Raw genomic sequence first — 22834 nt, 5'->3', positions numbered from 1 at the left:
ACACATATGGTCTTAGCACTTCACAATTAATTCTACATAATTCAATTCATGAGGAGTCATAATTCAAGATAAAATTAGTATGAAAACTCTTTTGGTGTTAATTTCTTTTCAGTCACCTCTATTGCCATTTATTTTGACCATTATGGCCTCATTGAGAAAGTTGTGTCTTTTCTTGACCAAAATCCATGTTTATTTCATCATCAGTAAATTAAGGTTAAAGACTGATAATACAGATTTATTTCAATAATTTAGAAATATTAATAAATATAATATGAAGTCACAATTTAAAGCTTTCAAAGAAATAAATTTTTCATTTCAATGAGACCTAAAAATTTTCTTTGTGTGTTGTACTTTTGATGTTAAGTCAAAAAAGTCATTACCTATCTTGTATCCTAAAGAATTATTCCCTGTTGTTTTTGAAAAATTCTGTATTTTTATGTTTTAGATTTAAGTCCATTTGAGTTAATTTTTATGTACAGTGTGAGATTTAGGTCAAGGTTCAGTTTTTAAATTTTTAAAAAAAATTCTATTTTTGCCTGGGTGCAGTGATGCATACCTGTAGTCCCAGAGATTTAGGAGACTGAGGAAGGAGGATCACAAATTCAAGGAGGCCAGCCTCAGCAACTTAGGACCTAAGCAGTTTAGTGAGAGACTCTATCTCAAAATAAAAAGGGTAGGGATATAACTCAGTAGTAAAGCACCCGTGGGTTTAATCCCCAGTACCAAAAAAAAAAAAAAAAAAAAATTCTAGGCTTAAAAGCAATACTGTTGTTCCAGCACTATTTGTGGAAAAGGCTGCTCTTCCTCTATTGATTGCTGTTATACTTTTGTCAAAAATTGTTGGGCATATTTATATGGCTCTATTTATGGTTTTATATTATATTCCTTGGATCTGTATATATGTCCTGCCAATATTACTCTTTGGATTTCTATAGTTATGTACTAAGTTTTAACATCAGATAGAATGATTCCTTCCACTTTTATTATTTGTTTTCAAAGTTGTTTCAGCAGTATAGGGTCTGTGTTTTCTGATACAAATTTTAGAATTAGCTGGATATGTTTACAAAAAGAACTTGATGTGATTTTGTTAGAAATTGCCTTAAATTTATAGATTAATTTGGAAGAATTGACATATTTGCTATGATAAATCATCTAATCCATGAGTGTGGTGATATATCTTTCCTTTCATTTAGGTGGTCTTTGTATTTTTTCATCATTTTGTAATTTTCAGACCCTGTAGATGTTTTGTTAGATTTATCCTATTTCATTTTCTTTAGAGCAAATGTAAATGGTATTGTTTTTCTTTCAATTTCCACATTCCTACTGTAATGAACATGAAATGTAGAAATACAGTTGGTTTTGTATGTTGATCTTGTATCCTGTGACTTTTCTTTTTGAATTTTGAATTCACTTATTAATTCTGAAAGATTTTTATTTATTTTTTGTTTCTTTGAAATTTTCTACATATGTGATTTTTGCTATCTGCAAATAGATTTATCTTTTCCTGGCCTAATTTGTTTTGTAATGTACCCTAATAAGATATGAAAAGACAGGTTAAAAATTGGAAGAACTATTTGTAAGCCAAGAAAAGTCTTGCATTTAAAATATATAAAGGATCCTCAAAAATCAGTAGTGAAACAACAACAATAAACAAACCAGTTAGAGATGGGTAAAAGATATGACCAGAGTTTTTAGCAGAGTATACAGATGACAAGTACATGAAAAGATTGTCAGCTTCATTATCTTTTGGGAATCAAATTAAACCTTGATGTGTGTACTACTGTCAGAATAGCTAATATAAAAATAGTGACACCATAAAATACTGGTGCAGATTTGGAGAAATGCTGGCAAAGATTCAGAGAAGCTGGATTACCCTTATATTACCTATTCTCATACATTGGGAACTTACAATGGTACAGCTACTCTAGAAAATACTTTTGTAGTTTCCTTAAAGAAACTAAACTTACCATATAATCCATCAGTAGGATTCTTGGGCATTTATCCCATAAATGAAAATTTCATACAAGAATTTGTACAAAGATGTTCCTAGCACATTTATTCATAACATCTCCATACTGGAAACCAGTACACATCCATACCATGGATTACTATTTAGCAATAAAAACAGGAATGAGACCACTAATAAATGGAATAACTTGGATGCATCTCAAGGCAGTTACCCTGAGAGAAAAAAATCAACCTCAAAAAGTTAGATATTGTCATTCAATTCAGTAACTTTCTTGAAATAACACTACTATAAAGATGAAGAAGAGATCACTGGTTGTCAGGGGTTTATGATTGGGTCGCTGGCTGTGAAGGAATAGCACAAGGAAATCTTGTGGTATAAAGGATCAGCTCTGTATTATGATAGTGGTTGTGGTTACATGAATCATCATATGTAATAAAATTGTATAGAAATCCACATAAATACACATACATGACTGTATAAAACTAGTGAAATCTGAATAAGCTCTGTGAATTGACCCAGTGACAGCTTCCTGTTTTTTATATTGCACTATAATTATGCTGGATAGTAGTATCATTGAGGGAAGTTGTAAGAAAGAAGGACCTTCCTGTACAACTTCCTGTTTACCTTTGTTACAAAAATAAAAAATATTTAGAAAGCCTTAATTATTATTTTTATTATGAAGATGATAAGAATGACATGTTATAAATATAAAAGAATGCTTATTTTTAATATTTTTTTCAATGTTGGGGATTGAACCAGGGCCTTATACATGCTTGGCAAGTGCTCAGTTCTGCCACTAAGCCACATCCCCTGCACTAAAAAAAAAACCAAAAAACCTTTATATTCTTTTGGATTAAAATATTTCACGTTGACATGGCCTTGCAATACATGACTATAATGAGCTTTTATCACATAGGACTCTTCAGGCAAGATCAGCAACTCCTAAGGTGGTCTGCGACTTGTTCAGCTGGTCATACTCCTAATGCTGCTCCAAGATTAGATTGCTATAAGTTTCTAAATACCTCCCAGAAAGTATCTGCTGTCCCTGTGGACTAGCACCCAATTCTTGCAACCTGCACCCACTCAGTAAACACCCCAGGTTGTACCAGTCTCTGCATAAAGGTGCAGAATCTGGTGTTGAACCAACTTTTGTTCAAGTTTCCATTTGAGTTGACAGGGCTGCTTATAGGAGAAACAGTTATGCCACTCTTGAAGGTAGAGAAAATCTTCTGTTTTCCCAGACTTACATTGCTGCTTTCAGTTCTCCCTTTGGATAACACAAAGGTGTATGCAAGGGCAAATATGTTGTTATTTCTTTTGAAGATCATTTGTTTGTTTATTGGAGAACATTTTTTATAATAAATGATTGCTTCCTGCATTTTCCTGAAAACCTATTACAATAAGTCTTCCTTATTTATTGGAGTAAGTTTAAAAAGGCACATTTTCTAGTGACTGGAAATGAGAAATTTCTGGTTATATGTCGACATCTCTTTTGCTAAAAAGAGGTATGTAGTACTCATTTGACAATCCCTGGGGTTGTGCTTTTCCTCCTACATGAATAATACAAAATACTGTCATCTTATTACAGTTCAGCTTTGAGAATATAGTGACCCAAATGAGAGAACAACGTTCTGGCATGATTCAAACAAAGGTAAGTTTTTCACCATATAAATTCTAATAAGAATAGTGAACACAAAGATTAACATTGTATAGCACTTGGTAATTTATAAAGCTCTTTTATACACCTGGTATAACTGAATCCTTACTATTTGAGGTAGACATTAGTAAATATCATTTTGCTATGATACTCTTATGAAGAACTTAAGGCAATGAAGCAATGAAGTCTTCTCCGCTGGGTCACTCAGATAGCAAGGGAAGGAGCTGCCAACATTGTAACTGAAGTCTGATGCCTAAACACATGCCTTTTCCATAATGCCATGCCATTTAAGACTAGTATCAAAAGTTATTTGATTTCTGGATAGCAATTTGAGATACCTACTTGCCAGTAAATATTGTTATTGGCATGTCATAAAAAGAGGAAGTTTTATGTCATAGATTAGTTATTCACTAGGAGAAGAGAGTATTTAAAATGAAAATAATTACCCACAAATTTTTATATATATGGAATTTAGATTTTATATATATAAAGATTAATATAAGAGGCTGTTTAGAATTTTATATAGGATTAGCTCTGTGGATTATCTCAGTAGCAATTTCCTGGTTTTGATATTGTACTAAAATTATGCAGGGTATTATCATTGGGGGGAAGTTGGGAGAAGGACCTTTCTGTACAACTTCCAATTTACTACCTATGCTACAAAATAAAAAATATTTAAAAAGACAATTAAATTTTTTCTTGTAAAGATGCAAAAATGACAAGGTATAAAACAAAGAATTGTGTACCTTTATTTTTTTTAATACTTCTTCTGATACCACTCCATTCTCAGAAAGTATTTGTGGGTGCTGGAAGATATCTCAAATTGCTATCCATAAGTTTATTAACAAATAATTTTAGATAAGTCACTTAAACAGCATGGCATTATGGAAAAGCCACGTTTTTAGGCATCAGACTTCAGTTTATAAGAACTTCAGATATAAGGAAAATGAGATAGTTTCCCCTTAGTTTAGTTAAGACTTCAACAAACTACGTCTAGACTGAGAACTGTATTATGATCATTTAACTATCTTCCTCATGTTTTGTTAATTTTTTTTCAATTAGCAATAATTACATCTCAGATAAACCTCATTGATTATGACACTACCACTATGAAAAGCTATCTTCTTCATAGTTTAAAATATATACTTGGATAAAGATGTTCTTAAGTTACTTATTTGTAGTTAAGTGTTTGCTCTTTCGGGGAGTTATCCTATGTGGTTGAAAAATTACAAATGTGTTCTCCAAAAGTGGCTATTAGTGTTAATTACTTATTATTGTGTTGTTTTTCATATATATGTATGTATATAGGAGCAGTATCAATTTTGCCATGTAATTGTGCTTGAAGTTCTTCGGAAACTTCTGAGTTTGAATTGAGAAAGACTTCTGTTCCTCTCACTTGAAATTACCAAGTGTCTTGGAGTTCGAGCTGCAGTGAAGAGAGTTGTTAAACATACAGTATGCATTTCTGGTATATCAGTCGATTTTTTTTCATTTCCCAGATCTCCCTGAAGGCAGCATCATTTGTTGTGGGGTTAACAGTGTTTACTCATCGACCTTACTGGACATTATCAGGACATTCTTCCATGTTTTTCAGTGAAACAAAAGTTACATAAAAACAACTACAGCTTGGCTATTTGGTTGAAGGGATTACAATGCCCAGTAAATGATAATTAGCCCATATTAATTATGGATTGATGGGTTTTATTGTATACTATTCAAACATATATAAAATATAATTTGATTAATTTTGCTCCCCAATTTCAAGACAAATGTGTATCCATATTCTTTAGCTAGAGTCTGTACTTCCAGCTGGTCTTTGAATGACTCAATTTAAAAGGAGTCCAATGAGGATGGATTAACTTTGACATCAATTACTTCCATTTCCTATACTTCTGTTAGGCTCTAGGATTTGAGAAGGCACTGTTTTTCTAGAGAAGCAAGACAAGGCCTTCTTGCTCTGGGAAGCACCTCATAGGTAGGCAGAGTCCCTCTTCTCTATTACATGGATGTGTGATGAACAGTTCAAATGTAAAATAGATTATTATATAGAAAGCCCAAGAGGAAATGTTTGCCCAGCCCAATTTCTTTCCAATCCCCCTCTAACACTTAACATATTACTCAGGTTGCTTTGTTAAAAAGCAAATCTTACATTTTACTTAGTTCTTACCATTTACTTGACCAACAAACTTTGATATAAGCATCATTATGTAATTCTGAGGCATTCATTATATCTTTTATATAAGATGTATTTTTCAAACTAAGATTTACAATAGTTTTTTTTTTTTCATTCCAGAGGCCCATTAAGTCATTTCTTTCCATTGTTGCCCTACTCTGCTAAAATATTTAGATATTGGATCTTGGAATTAATTTTGGAAAACCAAATTTATTTGTGTTCATAAACCAAATTTATGGACAGAAAATATCCACACTCTAGTTTCAAAAATATTCTGGTCATTATTTCATTCACTTTATTATAGGACTTTGCTTTATACAATTATAATGATATTTTTTTTGGTCAAGAAATTTTGGTGACCACATTATAAGCCACAGAACAACTGATAATTGTCTTTGTATAGTATAATTCAGTCGAGATCAAAATATTCTATCATTATATTGAAAAATTTCTAATATTAATCTTTAAGTACTAAATTTCTAAGAGGCTTATTGTTTTGGCTGAATGAAAACAAATTGGCTGGGGGCTGGAGATGTGGCTCAAGTGGTAGCGTGTTCGCCTGGCATGCGCACGGTGCTGGGTTCGATCCTCAGCACCACATACAAATAAAGATGTTGTGTCCGCTAAAAACTAAAAAATAAACATTAAAAAAATTCTCTCTCTCTCTCTCTCTCTCTTAAAAAAAAGAAAACAAATTGGCTGAATTAAAATTTATAATTCTTATTTTAAAAATAATTCTATAGAAATGTATTTGATATTAAATCAAATTGATGATTCTAGCCATCTACATTGTTTATATAAATAAGTCTATGCTCATCATTAATTTCATTTTAAAAATATTTGAATATGTAATAATTATATCTATAATTTCATTTTCATTGTTAACTGTAAAATAATAGGTATAATGTATAACAGTTTCTGAGAAGGACTCTATGCTGTTATTTAAATGAAAATGTTTACTATGTATTGCCTGAAGTATTTTTATTTTATTTATCTCAGCCTTCAAATGTTTTTGTAAAGAAAAATCTTCTCATCTTGATTTTAAACATGTCCCTTCTTTAATATGTGCCTCATAGTTTTACAGCTGGACTATTTTTAGTTTTGCAGGGAAATTTAATAATTAAATATGGAAATACTGATTACATTTGTTTTCATTTCCTTCTTGGAAGGTGAATTCAAATTAAAAAATTTTGATGAATTGAAATACTAAGTTTTATACTAATAATGAATCATTTTCTGCCTAGGAGATGAATATGAAACTTTCATTGACACCTCTGTGAGTATATGAAAGCCAATTTAAAGGAGGTTTTAAAATATTTAAGTATAAGCATATTATACATTTATTAGCTTTCAACTTGAAATACATATTTTTAATGATGCTTAGGTGTTCAATCAAAGCTTTTCAGAACTGAACATTATAGAATTTACTCTCATATCAGTTTAAATCATTTATTTTTCTTTGGTCCGTTTACTTCTGAATCTTCATAGAATATTATTGAACTTTCAGTAAAGTTTACATTTATTACTCAAAAGTCATTTCAGTGATTTATTTCTATTGAAAAATCTGAAAAGAAAATACCTTGAAAAACTCTAAAACAAGAAAGTTCTGTTTCCTACTTAATTTTTCCAGTCCTTAATAAGAATTAACTTTCTTTTAAGTTGTTTCAAGGTTTGAGTAATTGAACCAGAAGATTTGGAAAGTATCCATTAAGAAAACAGGGCAGTGGAATTCAATGGAGGTTTGCTTAATGTAGCCCTCATTGGTCTATAGCTATAATCCAAATGTACTAGTAAATGGTGCTTCTATAAATACTGAAATGCATATATACTATAACTATAATGGGCTAATAAAAACATTTTAGAAAAAGTAGTAGTAATTACCTCATCATGAATTACAAAGTATCTTAAAAGATATCTAATATAAGTCAGGCACAGTGGTGCTTGGCTGTAACTCAGAAGGCTGGGGTAGGAGGTCAGCCTCAGTAGTTTAGATGGGACCTAAGCAACTTAGTGAGACCCTATCTCAAAATAAAACATGAAAAAACAACTGGAGATATGGCTCAGTTCCCCCTGTACTAAAAAATAAAACACGATGAAGCACATGTTTTAGAAACCAACCACAACATCAGATTTGAGGGTACAAAAATACAGCCTTCCGTTTAACAAAACAGTAGCTCCTGTTAGCACTATAGCTGAGGATTGCTCCAAAGTTATTTTACCAATGCAGTAATGGTACAAAAGAGGAATGATTGGGATAAATATTGAAAAAATAGACCAAAATGATCATTTGTTTATTTGTTAACATAATAATAACAGACTACTGCAAAAATTGGAAAATTCATAAGAAGTCAAGATACATGATAACTATTTAAAATTAATCTTTCTGTACATCTGTTAGTCACTCTGTAGTTAGCACACTATGACTTCTTAGCCATATCTGAGCTGCTGCCTTTTTTTTAAAGTATTTTTTAGAAATTTAAAATTCTTTTTTTAGATATACATGACGGTAAAGTGTTGAATTCATTTTAGCCGATTTTTTTGTGGGGGTAATAAGGGCGGAAAAAATCAGCAAAATAAGATCCCATCTTCTGTTCATTTAGAAATCAGCATCCAAGGTAAAAGAATTCCCTGTTGGATTTGACATCTCTCCGATCCTCTGATACTCACCTACTTTTCTTCTCAAAGAAGTTAATCTTGTCTTCTGTGAAATATTCTCCATAAAGTCAGATGGATTTTCTACTCTGAAAACCTTGCTAAAGCCCAGCTTCATCATAAGCCTGTCTGCCACGAATTCAATATACTGCTTCATCAAAGTGCAGTTCATCCCAGTGAACTTCACAGGCAAAGCCTCCATGAGGAACTCCTGTTCTAAGCTGACAGCATTGATAAATATTTCTTTTACTCTCTGCTCCAATGGTTTGTGTAGCAGGTGTTTGAACATCAGGCAGGCAGAGTCACAAAGTAAACCCTCATCTCTGCTAATAAGTTCACTGGAAACTTAGGCCAGGCATCAATCCCCGTTTCTTGAACTAGAATATTGATTCAAAAGAAACATAGAAGAAGTTTCCTTCCACAGCGGCAAAGGCTACAACACATTCTCTGTAGGTAGCTTCTTTGTCCCCAATCCAATGCAAGACCTAATTTACTTTCTTCTTTACATAAGGTATTGTTTCAATGGCATTGAAGAGAAATTCCCTTTCTTTGAAATCTTTAAGTGTCAATAAGGAGACTATACATTTCACAATGTAGTTTTCCATGGCAATTTGGAAGTCATAGAAACAGTGAACTTCTGTAATTTGAACTTCCTGGCTTAATCACTCCACCAAATTTTCATATACTATGCCATCACTTGCTGCAAAGAAATTCATAATTATGAGACATAAAATATCATACCTCAGATTTCAGGGCTTCCTAGTATAGAATGTCCTTGGAAATAGCTACCACCTCTTCTGTCAAAAAGGAACCTTCAGCCTTCTTAGAAATCTGCCAAATATCATGGTATCTGATAGGAAAGAAGACAAAGCAGTGAGGGTTCTCTCTCAGTATAGTGGTTCATCCTCCATGCTGGGTGCAGTACTTTAGTTTTCAGCTCCATGGGCTCCTAGAAGATACTCCTTGAAGTCTTACTGATTAGGATTCAGGTCCCACTGAAGGCTGGGGGGGTATTCTTCTTGTCTGTCAGGCTGAGCCCCTTCAGTGGTAAGAGCTGCAGCTACTGCTGGTCTGAGATGTTGGCGAGTGGTGGCAGTTGCAGACATGGAGGTGACAGTGGACAAAGTGGCTAAGTGGGACCTGCAGCACTCGATATCTGTAATGTTAATTGTCACAATAAACAGAAATGATGAGATCAGTTATTGCGCATCATAAAAACTGCACATTTGCAAAAGGGTTTACAATTTTGAATAGTGAACAGGGAAAGAACAGAAGTGATGTATGATTATGAGGCAGGAGGAGAGAAAATAGAAGTAAAAAGTTAAAGGAAGAGTGAAAGAAAGAACAATAAAGATTGGCTGTTAGCAAAAGAAAAGAGAGAATCTAGGAATCAAGTGAAATAAAAAATATGTATAGTAAAAACGAAAAAAGAATACAAAACAAAACTGATATATACTAATAAACATTCTAGTCCTCAAAATACTGATTCATGAAAAATGCTAGAAATGAGAAAAAAAGAAACAAATATGAATATGTATAAGTGTCCAAAAACCATTTAGGTTACAATTAAACAGAGAAAAGAAAAAAAATTAAAAGGGGAAAAAAAAAGAGATCTCAATGAAAGTTGAAGAATTGTTTCTGTTGGAGTTCAAAATATTCTTGACTCCCCTCCTCAGCAGTGTAGGTTGGGTGGACTGGAGTGTGATATCAGCCCCAACCTCAGGGTGGGGTCACTGGTATGTTCTGTGAGTGGAAATCCTGTAGATGGAGCTCCTGGAGGCAGGATTTAGGCTTCAGTATGCTCCAGGTTCCTCATTGAATGGCTGTTGGTCTGAAGATTTTAAATCAGCGCACCTCCAGGGCTTAGCAGTTGCTGGTCCACATTTAGGAGACTCCACCCTAAGGATCTCACCTTGGTTCCACTTGTGCAGTGGAAGAGCTAATTCTTAGTTCCCTCTGACACCTGCAGACCCTATGTTTTGTGGTCTTTGTGGTTCTTGGGTTCAGTCTCTGAACTTAATCACTCCTGCCCCTGCCCTTTCAAGTTCCCAACAGGGCCTGTCTCTCCCAGTTGGTCATGCAAGTGGCTGGATTGGAGGGGGAGGGAGAAAACCAAGTGGGTTTCCAAGATCTGTATCCCCCTGTGTAAACCTCTCTCTGTGTTTGATTTTCTCCTGGTCACTTAGGCACACTCTATGTTTGGTGTGGGTTTGCCAGGGCTGTATTTCTGGCTAAGTTTTGGTTTACCAGGAATCAGCTCCCCCCAGCAGCTGGACCCCATGCAGAGGCTGCAGAATGGTTCCTTCCCTTGTACTCTCCAGGGGGAGAGTATCCCACACAAGGATAGTGTGCAAAACACCTTTCAGTTTAGTGGAGCCATGTCTTTGATCTCTGATCTCTCAGTACCCAGACATGCCTCAGGCCTCCCAAAAATATGGGTTCCATTAATTCCCTTATCCCTCCATTTTGCATGGGGGACTTCTCTGCCTGCCACCATGGTGGCACTAGGGATTTCTTCCTTATTTTATTATATCCAATCTCCTGTGTCCCGGATCTGCTTTGAATGTCTGGTACTAATTCCCAATAAAGTCCCTTTTTTTTTTTTTTTCACCCATTTTGCTGAGAAGCTACTTATCTGCTTTCTTGGTTTCATGCCACAGAGCAGCCAGGAAAGCAACTTCCTCTATTCTGCCATCTTGAAAAACACCCTTTTTGGTAAAGTTTAATGCCCATTTGCTGACATTTGTTTCTGGCTGTTTTTGTGTTCTGTTATAGCAGTGGCTGAGTTCATTGCATTGTCAGGGATAATATATCCCAGAAAACCTAAAATACTTAACCACCTGACTCACTAAAGAGAAAATTTGCCAACCCTGCTCTATATCTTCAATAGGAAACTATGTTTGAGCAACAGGGATATATAAAATACATATATTGTACAAAATATATAAAAGACGTAAAATTAAACATAACAAGAATTGACCAATTGATGCTTACATTCTTCATGAACAATAAATGCATTAAAAGTCCAGGAGATTATACATATACATATATATGGTTAGGGATTGCACCCAGGTGTGCTTAACCACTGAGCAACACCCTCAGTTCTTTTTATTTTTTTATTTTAAGCCAGGATCTTGCTAAGTTGCTGAAACTGGCCTCAAGTTTACAAAAAATGAGCAATAGAAAAGTACACTCAAATCCCATACAAGTTACCACAAGAAAAAATTAAAATTTAGGGAACTTTATAGCATCTCTGTGCACATTGAAGTTACACCAAAAAGATGACACTCAAAAAATAGATAAAGTATAACCTATTATTTCAAAGTACATTTAAATGCATTAGGAAAGTCAATTGTAAGACATGAAAGAACAGCAATCAAAATTAGAAAAATTCAAAATGGGATGATGAGAAACAAAAACAAAAAATTTTGAAATGAAAATTATAGAGGGAAAACAAATTCAATAACTGATGAAACACCTTAGGAGGAGGAACTTATAGGAGTTTAGGGTATAAGCATCAAAAATAGGCAAAGTATATAATAGAATTTTTAAAGAAAATCAAAGCAAGTGTTCAGAACAAATAGTAATTCTAGAACAATTTTTAATAATTCAAAGAATATTCCTGAAGTAATTTAAAATTGCATATTGATATAGTATGTCCCTAAGAGTTAAATTAGTATGGCTAATACTTATTCTCTAGTAGAGTTATTGAAGTTTGAAGAAAAAAGTACTTCAGGCATTTCTTCAAAAAGAATACGAGGAAAATAAATTATTAACAGATTTTTTGATGTTAAATACTTTAAGACAAAAAATAGAATAATATATATATTTACAAAGAAAAAATTTGTGATCCAAGAATTTTTTATCTAGCAAAACTGACCTTGTTGTACAAAGGGTGCAAATTGAAGAGCTCAGAGAATATTGTTGCCAAAATTGCTCCCTCTGGAAAACTCAACAATGCAGAAAAAATTCTAATCAAATGTGTTAGCCATTCTTAATTTTTTGAAAGGAACTGGATATTGAAATGGGGCAAATTATATTCCATGCATCTTTGAACATGTCAAAATGAACCCACTCTTATGTATAACTATAATGCACTAATAAAAAATGTGCTGTACTAGTGTTGAAATATTTATTTACCAGGAATTCTGCCTATCTGAAGCACAACATTAAAGCATTCTGAGAGATATGGCCATCTCCAGAACCAAGTAGCACCCTACTAGGCCTGACATTTGAGCACAGTGGCCACCAGCTAACATCTCAGGTCAAGTTCTGTTGGGGAGACTGCTCCAAGTGGTGAAGAGAATACCAACGCTCCTGACAGAGCTAAAGGCCATGAATAAAGACTTTAAAGGCAGGCCCAGTGTTAAGCAGCGTTGCTCATGTTTTTTTTTTTTTTTTTTTTTTTCTGGATCTATACTTCCAAGAAAAATATGTTAAGGAAGAGTAGATAGGATACTAAGGTGTAAAACAAGTAAAATATGAACAGATAGTTCAAGAATATGAGACTGCTGGGGTTCTTTATGTTTTTTGTTTTGTTTTAGAGGTCCTGGGGATGGAACCCATTCCTTGCACATGCTAGGCAAGTACTCTACCATTGAACTATCCCCCAGCCTTCTTCATAGTTTTTAGCTAGAAGAAAAGAAACTCCCACTCATCACTGTAATGAAGAAGAGCACAGGTTTTGTTTCGTTGAGGCCAGGACAGGAGCTGCACCTACAGCCAGGGGTGTCCTACCTAGGAACCAGAGTGTGAAAACTCCAGAGACCCATCTGTCAAGAGAGAAGCTGCCTTGAGAAGACAAGAGGGAACTTCAGAATGGCTGGGTAACATTGGGACATGGGTTTGGAGATCCTAACAATCGTGGGGGTTGGGAAGCTCCTGCATGAGAAGGTTGTGTCTCGAGCTTACGATGATTTAGTAAGGGCTTTTTTTTCATGATAATGCAAAAACAATACATATTCAGTATAAATCATGAATTTTGAATCTGGATCATTTCTAGAGACTAGAAAAATTCTGTATGATCTTTTCTTAAGATGCTTTGCAGCAGCATCAAGCCACAATTCTCAGTCAGCCCCAGGATCAAGAGGTAAAGAGCCATCTACGGTGTACTATACCGCTAAGCTAGGATGTTCAGTAGATTACGTATATCCAATGCATCTTCAACTCAATGATATTTTTAACTTACACTGGGTTGATCAGGTTATAACCCATTGTAAACAGCTATACTGTGACTTCCTACTCCTGGAAAGTCACAAAGGACAGTGCTTTTATTGTTCTCACTTTTTTTTTTTTTATTGGGGATTGAACCCAGGGGCACTTTACCACTGAGCTACATCCCCAGTGCTGAGTAACTGGGATTACAGGAATGCATCACTGCACCCAGCTCCATGGGCGTTCATGCAGGGATATATCTCTTGGCACTACTTTACTTACCCAATGACACATGTGTCTTCTAAGCAGGGCAGGTAGTAACATGTCACATTCCAATCATAAGCCCCCTGCGTTCAAATGTGAATACAGTTATGAAATATGTGCAAATTTGGGATGCATCACTCATTTTTTCACTTACCCCTAAAGTCTTACACGATTCATTTGTACACCTACTGCAGCAAACATGACATTGCATAATTATTGATTTGACTCTCCCATGAGCTCTTCAATAGTTCACCTGTGCTTTATTCTGCTTTGATTCTCTGTTAACTAGCATGATGGCTAAAATAGTGGTCCTCTGTAAATATTAGATGAATGGAGAAATGATAGCGACTTCCTTGTCATATAATGTCACTGTTATGGAATCTCATTCCTAGCATAGTGGTTTATGACATGAGCACCTGATGCTCAACAGCTAATACTAAGGCTCATTTTACAGACCCAGGTCCATGAGATAGTCAATAAGAGAAGTGTTCTATGATCATAGGAGTTTGAGAAATATACATTCCACATGGTTTTCTTGAAGTTGCAGAATGCTATTAGTATATTAACACCAGAGGACCCTAGAGGAGAAGAACTTGTAGAGAGAAAGTGCCATTACTCTAGGCCACTGATTCAAAATTATAAGATTAGGAATAAGGATGAGTTAATTAAATAGCTTATGAGCACAATGTAGTGACAAACTTGATTTTGTCTCAGTAGCTGGTAAATAGAAATTGTGTTATACAAAACCTGATTGATTCGAGTTCATCCTTCAGTAGTTTTTCCAGGCTGTGCTTTCAAGTTGTTTACATGTATAATGTTTTGGCTCTGTATAAGATTCAGATGTCATTCTTTCCTCACTTGGAGGATTGTACAGACAATATTTTACTTACCTTCTCTTAAAATTGAGTACTCTTTTGTAATGTTTCTAGTTAAAAAGCAATTCTCAAACAGGGAGCACATTTCATTGACCAGTTTAACCATGAATGACTAAATCAGCTGGAAGACAAAAGAGCTCCATCAGAGGCATTAAGAAATAAAATTTTCTCCCCAAATCTGTCAACTCACTTTTTTAAAATTTAGAGCTTTATAGTTATACATAGTAGTTGGATTAATCCCATCAAATTCTTACATGCATGGAAATCTATTTAAATTCATGATAACCCATTTTCTCTCCTATTTCCTCTCCTATCCCGTTCTTCTTCCTCTATTCTACTAGACTTCCTTTTGATCATCTATTAATTTGTATTTGATGGGCTTTTTATGTTATCTTATTCTTCCTCCCACTTTCCTTTATTTTACTCTAGCTTCAACATTTGAAAAAAATGCAACCTTTGAGTTTCTGAGTTCAACTAATTTCACTTAGCATCATATTCTCCATTTCTATCCATTTGCTGGCAAATGCCATAATTCTTTTTTATGGCTGACTAGAACTCCATTGTGTGTGTGTGTGTGTGTGTGTGTGTGTGTGACAGTTTCTTTTATTTATTTATTTATTATTTATGTATAATTATTTAAAACAGCAGAATGCATTACAATTCTTGTTACATAAATAGAGCTCAAATTTTCATATCTCTGGTTGTATACATAGTATACTCACACCAATTCGTGTCCTCATACATATACTTTGGATAATAATGATCATTGCATCCATCATTAATTACCTCGTGCCTCCCTCCTTTACCCTCCCACCCCTCTGCCCTATCTAGAGTTCATCTATTCCTCCCATGCTCCCCCTCCCTATCCCTCTATGAATCAGCTTCCTTATATCAAAGAAAACTTCGGCATATGGTTTTTTGGGATTGGCTAACTTCACTTAGCGTTATGTTCTCTAACTCCATCCATTAACCTGCAAATGCCATGATTTTATTCTCTTTTATTGCTGAGTAATATTCCATTGTGTATATATGCCACATTTTTTTATCCATTCATCTATTGAAGGGCATCTAGTTTGGTTCCACAATTTAGCTATTGTGAATTGTGCTGCTATAAACATTGAAGTGGCTATAACCCTGTAGTATGCTGTTTTTAAGTCCTTTGGTAATAGACCGAGGAGAGGGATAGCTGGGTCAAATGGTGATTCCATTCCCAATTTTCTAAGAAATCTCCATACTTTCCATATTGGCTTTCCATATTGGCTGCACCAATTTATAGTCCCACCAGCAATGTATGAGTATACCTTTTCCCCCACATCCTCACCAACACTTATTGTTGTTTGTTTTTATAATAGCTGCCATTCTGAATGGAATGAGATGAAATCTTAGAGTGGTTTTGATTTGCATTTCTCTAATTGCTAGAGATGATGAACATTTTCATGTGTTTGTTGATTGTACATCATCTTCTGAGAGGTGTCTCTTCAGGTCCTTGGCCCATTTATTGATTGGGTTATTTGTTTTTTTGCCTCTAGCTTTTTGAGTTCTTTATATACCCTAGTGATTAGTGCTTTATCTGGGGTAAAGATTTGCTCCTAAGATGTAGGTTGTCTATTTGCCTCACAGATTGTTTCTTTTGCTGAGAAGAAACTTTTTGATTTGAGTCCATCCCATTTATTGATTCTTTATTTTAATTCTTGTGCCACAAGAGTCTTATTAAGGAAGTTGGGTCCTAATCCCACATGATGGAGATTAGGGCCTACTTTTTTTTTATTAGATGTAGGGTCTACAGTTTCTTAATCTATTAATCTATTGATAGACATCTGGGTTGATCCCATAATTTAGCAATTGTGAATTTTTCTGCTCTCCACATTGAGGAAGCTATTTTGCTATAGTATGCCAGTTTTAGATCTTTGGGGAAAATACCAAGGGTGGGATAGCTGGGTCATATGGTGGTTTCATTTCTAGTTTTCTGAGGAATTTCTACCCTGTGTTCCAGAGTATTTGTACTAGTTTGCAGTCCCACCAACAAGGTACAAGTGTTACTTTCCCCCCACAACCTCACCAGCATATATTGTTCATGTTCTTGATCATTGCCATTTTGATTGGAGTGAGATGAAATCAATGTAGTTTTGATTTTCATTTTCCTGTTGCTAGAGATGTTGAATATTTTTTATATATTTGTTGGCCATTTGTGTTTCTTCTTTTGAGAAGTTTGTTTAGCTCTTTTGCCCATTTATTGATCATATTAGGTTACTTTTTGGTGTTAAGTTTTTGTATATTCTGGATATTAATCCCATATTGGAGAAGTAGTTGGCTAAGATTTTCTCCCATTCTGTGGCTCTCTCTTCATGCTCTTAATTGTTTCTTGGCTGTGCAGAAGCGTTTCAGTTTAATGGCATCTGACTTATTGATTCTTGGTTTTATTTCTTGTGCTTTAGGGGGTCTTGTAAAGGAATTTGGTGCCCTCAACTATATGATGAGTGTTAATCCTATGTTTTTTTCTAGCAATTACAAGGTTTCTGGTGTAATTTCTAAGTCTCTGATCCATTTCAATTTGAGGTTTGTGCAGGGCAAGAGGAGTCTAATTTCATTTTTATACATACAGCAATCCAGTTTATACAGCACCATTTGTTTAAAAGGGTCCCTTTTCTCCAACATACATTTTTGGTAACTTTGTCAAATATCAGATATGGTTATAGATATGTGGATTTGTCTCTGTGTATTCTATTCTGTCCCATTAGTTTTCATGTCTATTTTGATGCCAATACCATGCTCTTTTTGTTACTATAAATCTGTAGTATAATTTCAGATCAGGTATCGTGATGCCTCCTGCTTCACTTTTCTTGCTTAGTATTGCTTTGGCTATTTTGGGTCTCTTATCCTTCTAAATGAATTTAAAAAAAAAACTTTTTCTAATTCTGTGAAGAATCATTGGTATTTTGATGGGGATTGCATTGAATCTGTATATTGCTTTTTGTAGTATGGCTATTTTGACACTATTAATTCTGCCTATCCAATAACATGGGATATTTTTCCATCTTCTAGGGTTGTCTTCTATTTCTTTCTTTAATGTTCTATAATTTTCATTGTATAGCTCTTTTATTTCCTTGGTTAGATTAATTACAAAATATTTATTTTTTTTTAGGTTACTGTGAATGGGATGGTTTTGCTGATTGCTTTCTTGGCTGAATCACTGTTGTAGTATAGGAAAGCTACTGATTTCTGCGTGTTGATATTATATCCTGGTACTTCGCTAAACTAATTTATAAGCTTTCTAAAAGTCTTTTGGTGGAGTACTTTGCGTCTCCTAGATAAAGGATCATAGTTGACAAACAGATAGTTTCACTTATTCTTTTCTTATTTGTATCCTTTTGATTTCCTTTTCTTGCCTGATGGCTTTGGCTAATGTTTTGAGGACTATTTTGGGTAGGAGTGGTGAGAGTGGACATTCTTGTCTTGCTCCTGAATTTAGAGGAAATGCTTTTAATTTTTCTCCACTTAGTATGATGTTGGCTTTGGGTTTGTCATAAATGGCCTTTATAATGTTGAGGTAAGTTCCTTCAATCTCCACTACTCCAGCATTTTTAACATGCATGTGTGTTGGATTTTATCAGAGGTCTTTTATGAAATGATCATGTGATTTTTGTTCTTAATTTTGTTTAAGTGATGAATTACATTCATTGATTTGCATATGTTGAACCAACCTTGCGTCCCTAAAATGAAACCCACTTGATCATGGTGTATTATCTTTTTCTTGTGTTTTTGAATGCAGTGTGCTAATATTTTATTAAGGATTTAAATTTACTTTTAAATACCTTTTGTTATACCATAATCCTTTGCTGAGGGCATCTTTCTTCTTTAGGTCTTGTTTTGTGGAACCATAATTTCCATCTAGTAAATATTCTTTATCTGTCTATATTTAATCTGTTTCTTCTAGTATCTTTGTCTGGCTTTCTCGAATAGCTTTGTTCCTTTAAAAGGCAGCCTTTCACTCTGTCAGCTATGCTGAAGGGTGGTGTTGAGTTTGGGCTGAGGGCTAGTCAGCAGGCAGCTTTGATTTTCTTTTTCTAGTTCTGGAATGGAACCCAGTGCCTGGTGCATGCAAGGCAAGCACTCTATCACCAAGCTATACCCAACCCAAGTCAGCTTGAATTTTGCTGTTGTCTATAAACGCATCCTCAGCAATATTGCTTTCCTTGGTTTCAATTAATTTGTAGTTTTAACTGAGTGAATGAATCCAAATAGTGTATTTTCACTATTTCTTTTCCTACAGGCTACCACTAATCCACCTTTGCTTTCAGAAAAACTGAGTACCACCCCAAGGGCCAAGAATAAATTGAGTAAACATTGTCATAGAGATGCCCCAAAGAGCTTTCTTTTTTTGTGTGTGCATTAAATAGAGACACATTTGAATTTTCATTATGCAGTGACAACCAGAATGGTTAAATAGATAACATTTGACTGATGGAATGGCACCTTGAGTCCCATTCTCTCAGGCCATTTTTAAAGAGAGGCACACTATCCATAATGCATAATGGAAGGGGTGACTTTTTGTTTCATGTTGTTGTTTGAAGAAGGAGTTGGGGAAATCTATTAAGCCAATCATTCTGAATTTTAGAATTCTTATTTTAGATCCTTCTGCTGATAGGCAAAAAATTTACTGGTTAAAAATAATTCAAAGTGTACATTAACTCCAGGATGCTGCCCTCTGTGTGTAATGGCTCAAGTATCTTAAAGCCCTCTGTACTATCTCAGGAAGCTGGAGAAGGTGCCCAATGATAAAAGGTAAGCAGAAACTCAGCCATGTTCACCTTGAAATCTGTCCAGGGACAACCCAATGTTTTCAGGGAACAACCTGAAACAAGAAACTAAAGGAAAAATAAGGAGTGAAAGTGATGATCATTGAATCAAAATAGTATCTTCATACAATGATGTGTTGCTTAAACATGGAGATTTCATCATTGTGAGAACAACAAAAGTTATGTATACCAAAAATGATTTTTAAAAAGGGGAGGAATAAAAAACAAAGGGGGATCTGAGTAAAATAGAAGGGAGACCAATAAAGTAGAGGGAAGGGGATTCAGAAGGAGGGAGGAGGGGAGATCATCGGAAGTATCTGATAACAAAATCTGCCAAATTATGCTGTACATGTACAAATAGGCCACAAATAATTCCACTTATATACAAAATAATAATAGTGCACTATTTAAAATAATAATAGGAAGGAAATCAGGACAGAAAAGTGAGTAGATTGGGGAGGGAAGAGAGGGAAAGGGAAAGTGCTAGAGAAGGAGACTGAACAAATTGTGTATATATACAAATATGGCATAACAAATCCCACTAATATGTATAATTATAATGCTACAATTAAGAAAGGTTACATATAGAAACCCAGATGGTGTAGCCTATATGGTATAGTCTATTGCCCCTAGGCTGCAAACCTATATAGCATGTTACTATACTGCATACTGTGAGCTACTGTAATACCAATGTAAGTATTTGTGCATCTAAAATAGAAAATGTATAGTAAAAATACTAGGAGATAGGAATTTTTCAGCTCCATTATAATCTTTTAAAAATCTCTTCTTTTTAGATACAGATGACAGTAGAGTGTATTTTGACATATTATACATACATGGTGAATAACTTATTCTAATTAGGATCCTATTTTTGCAGCTGTACATGATGAGTTTCACTGGTTGTGTATTCATACATGCACATAGGAAAGTTAAGTCTGATTCATTCTACTGTCTTTCCTATCCCCACCCCCACCTCCTCTCCCTGCCCTGACTTCCCCTTTGTCTATTACAATGAACTTCTATTCCTCTGTCTTCCACCACTTCCACCCTTGTTGTTTGTCAGCATCCACATATCAGAGAGAACATTCAGCCTTTGGGTTTTGGGGATTGGCTTATGTCACTTAGCACGATAGTCTCCAGTTCCATCCATTTACTGGCAAATGACATAATATTTCATTCTTTACCGCTGATCCATTGTAACTCTTATGGGACCATCCCATGTGTAGCTCATAGTTGATGAAAATGTTGCTACCTGCCCTTTCCTAGTACTGCTAAGAAATTGGCATTTGACCTGGCATGCTTTTATTGTGGCCTTGCCCCTTCACTGTAGCAGGGTCTTCTGTAGCGGGTATGATTTGTAAGTGAGCTCCTCCCATAACAGGAAATAGGATCAGGGGAATTTCCTGAAATACAAGTGGCTATTCATCCTTTCATAGACATTAATAAGAATAAGAGGTGATTCATTTAGAAAACATTCTTGTTAGGAGAAAGTCTTAGGTATAGAAGGAAAGGTATAGACACTGGGGGTGGGGGTGGGATCCACTATCATTTGCCTTTTTCTTGGTCATATACACACAGTTCCTGACTTACATGGTTGGACTTAAAGTTTTTCAACTTTACATTGGTGGAAAAGTACTGGTAATTTTTTTCACTTTTAGTACAATACTCAATAAATTACCTGAGATATTCAACACTTTATTATATAGTAGGCTTGTGTTAGATGATTTTGTACAATTGTAGGCTAATACAAGTGTTCTGAGCACATTTAATGTGAGCTACACTGAGCTAGATGTTTGGTAGGTCAGGTGTATTAAATGCATTTGTAACTTAGGACATTTCAACTTTTGTTGGGTTTATTGGGATGTGACACCATCATAATTCAGGCATACCTGTATGAGTTTCTTTCCAGTCCACAGTTTTTCAGATGAGGGGAAGCCAGCAAGGGACTAAGCAAAGAGCAGGTTATTTTCTCCCCTCAAAACTGTTATTCTCTAATTAACCATGGAGAATTTTCTCTTACAAAAAAAATCCAACCCCTCATGGAAGGTGTGAGGTACCACAATTTTACTGTTTGGTTGATAATTTTAAAGTTTACCTCTGATATTAACCTTGAATCAAATGTATTTCAAACTTTGCCATATTCATTTTGTATTTTAAGTACCCAGTGCATTTTCTGGCCCCCAGAAATGTTTGTTAAATAAGTGAATAAATAAATATTATGAATCTGAGCATGGTGACACATGCCTATAATTGCAGCAACTAGGGAGTTTAAGGCAGGAAGATTGCAAATTAGAGGTCACCCTTAGCAACTGAGATCCTGTCTCAAAATAAAAAATAAAAAAGGATTAGGGATGTAGCTCAGTAATAAAGTACCCCTGGGTTCAATCCCCCAATATAAAAAAAAAAAAAACCAGAAAATAAGAAATGTGATGAGAATGGGTAGTGAAGTAAGCTCATCCTCCTGGTGGCATACTTGTCCTTGCATGACCTGTCAGGGAGAGCAGTACCAGCCTCATGAGGAAGGAGGGTTTGTGCTTCCCGCAAAAGAAGGGAAGGGGTTTCAGGATCATATCCCCACTCCAAAATTTTCCCAACCATCATCTCTTTGAACTTTCAAAAGAGGTTTGTTGGTCTTTGCTTGGAGATGGGGCTCAGGGCCTATGTAATACAGCCTAGAAGGCTTTTCTCTGAGGCCAGCCAGAACCAGGGTGGTTGACATTCTTCATTTTTTCTTCCTGATGCTCAGAGACTAGGCTGTCCCTTTGGGGCTTAGGTTTCCCCTGAGAATGGGTGAGGGGGAGGGCTGTGGGTATGTGGTGTGTGTGTGTAAATCAAAGAGTCCTTGATGGGGTCATTTTTTTTTACCTGGAGTTGGAGTTAAAATGACAGGAACTTGTTATCACGGGCAGGAACACGGCTACCTGACCCTTACTGTGTGTACCTGTTGTTTATCTGCTGGCACCACTTGCTGACCATATGGCTTCTAGACTGTGACACAGACAGTGGGGACTGGAAATCTCAGACTGCCTCAGAGCTCTCCTTGTTCTCACCCTCCCCAGTCAAGAGGGGACCAGTTATGGGAATCCTCCAAGGTGAAGGGAGTATGCAGTTGAGTTTTCAGAGGGTGGAATATGCACTAACAAGAAGGAAGGAGGAGGCCCTTTGATCAGGCCTCAGCTGGGTCATTCTGATCAACTCTAAAGGGCCTTCCTGCCACAGCCCTGCCTACCTCGTTTATTCTCCACTACATTGCTTACTCACGCAGCAGGCAGTGTACGTGATCTTCTTCAGAAG

The 22834-nt window shown here is 35.3% G+C and overlaps 1 protein-coding gene and 2 pseudogenes across 1 annotated transcript in view; 1 reads left to right on the top strand and 2 right to left on the bottom strand.

Moving 5' to 3' along the window:
- Positions 1-5000, top strand: part of Ptpn20 (protein tyrosine phosphatase non-receptor type 20) — a 77528-nt gene extending 72528 nt beyond the window's left edge. The window contains exons 10-11 of the mRNA XM_046446773.1: positions 3558-3620; positions 4935-5000. Of these exons, the coding sequence (XP_046302729.1) occupies positions 3558-3620; positions 4935-5000 (129 nt within the window). The remainder of the gene's footprint in view (positions 1-3557; positions 3621-4934) is intronic.
- LOC124094160 (U4 spliceosomal RNA) lies at positions 4664-4745 on the bottom strand (annotated as a pseudogene).
- A 3395-nt stretch (positions 5001-8395) lies between the features above and the next one.
- LOC124094149 (ribonucleoside-diphosphate reductase subunit M2-like) overlaps positions 8396-22834 on the bottom strand; it is a 67679-nt pseudogene continuing 53240 nt past the window's right edge.

Source organism: Marmota monax, unplaced genomic scaffold (genome assembly GCF_021218885.2).
Source record: "Marmota monax isolate L192 unplaced genomic scaffold, Marmota_monax_Labrador192_F-V1.1 WCK01_AAM20220418_F8-fsc00207, whole genome shotgun sequence".
NCBI lineage: Eukaryota > Metazoa > Chordata > Mammalia > Rodentia > Sciuridae > Marmota > Marmota monax.
The sequence above is the reverse complement of the archived record's forward strand: the minus strand, read 5'-3'. Positions and strand labels throughout refer to the sequence as shown.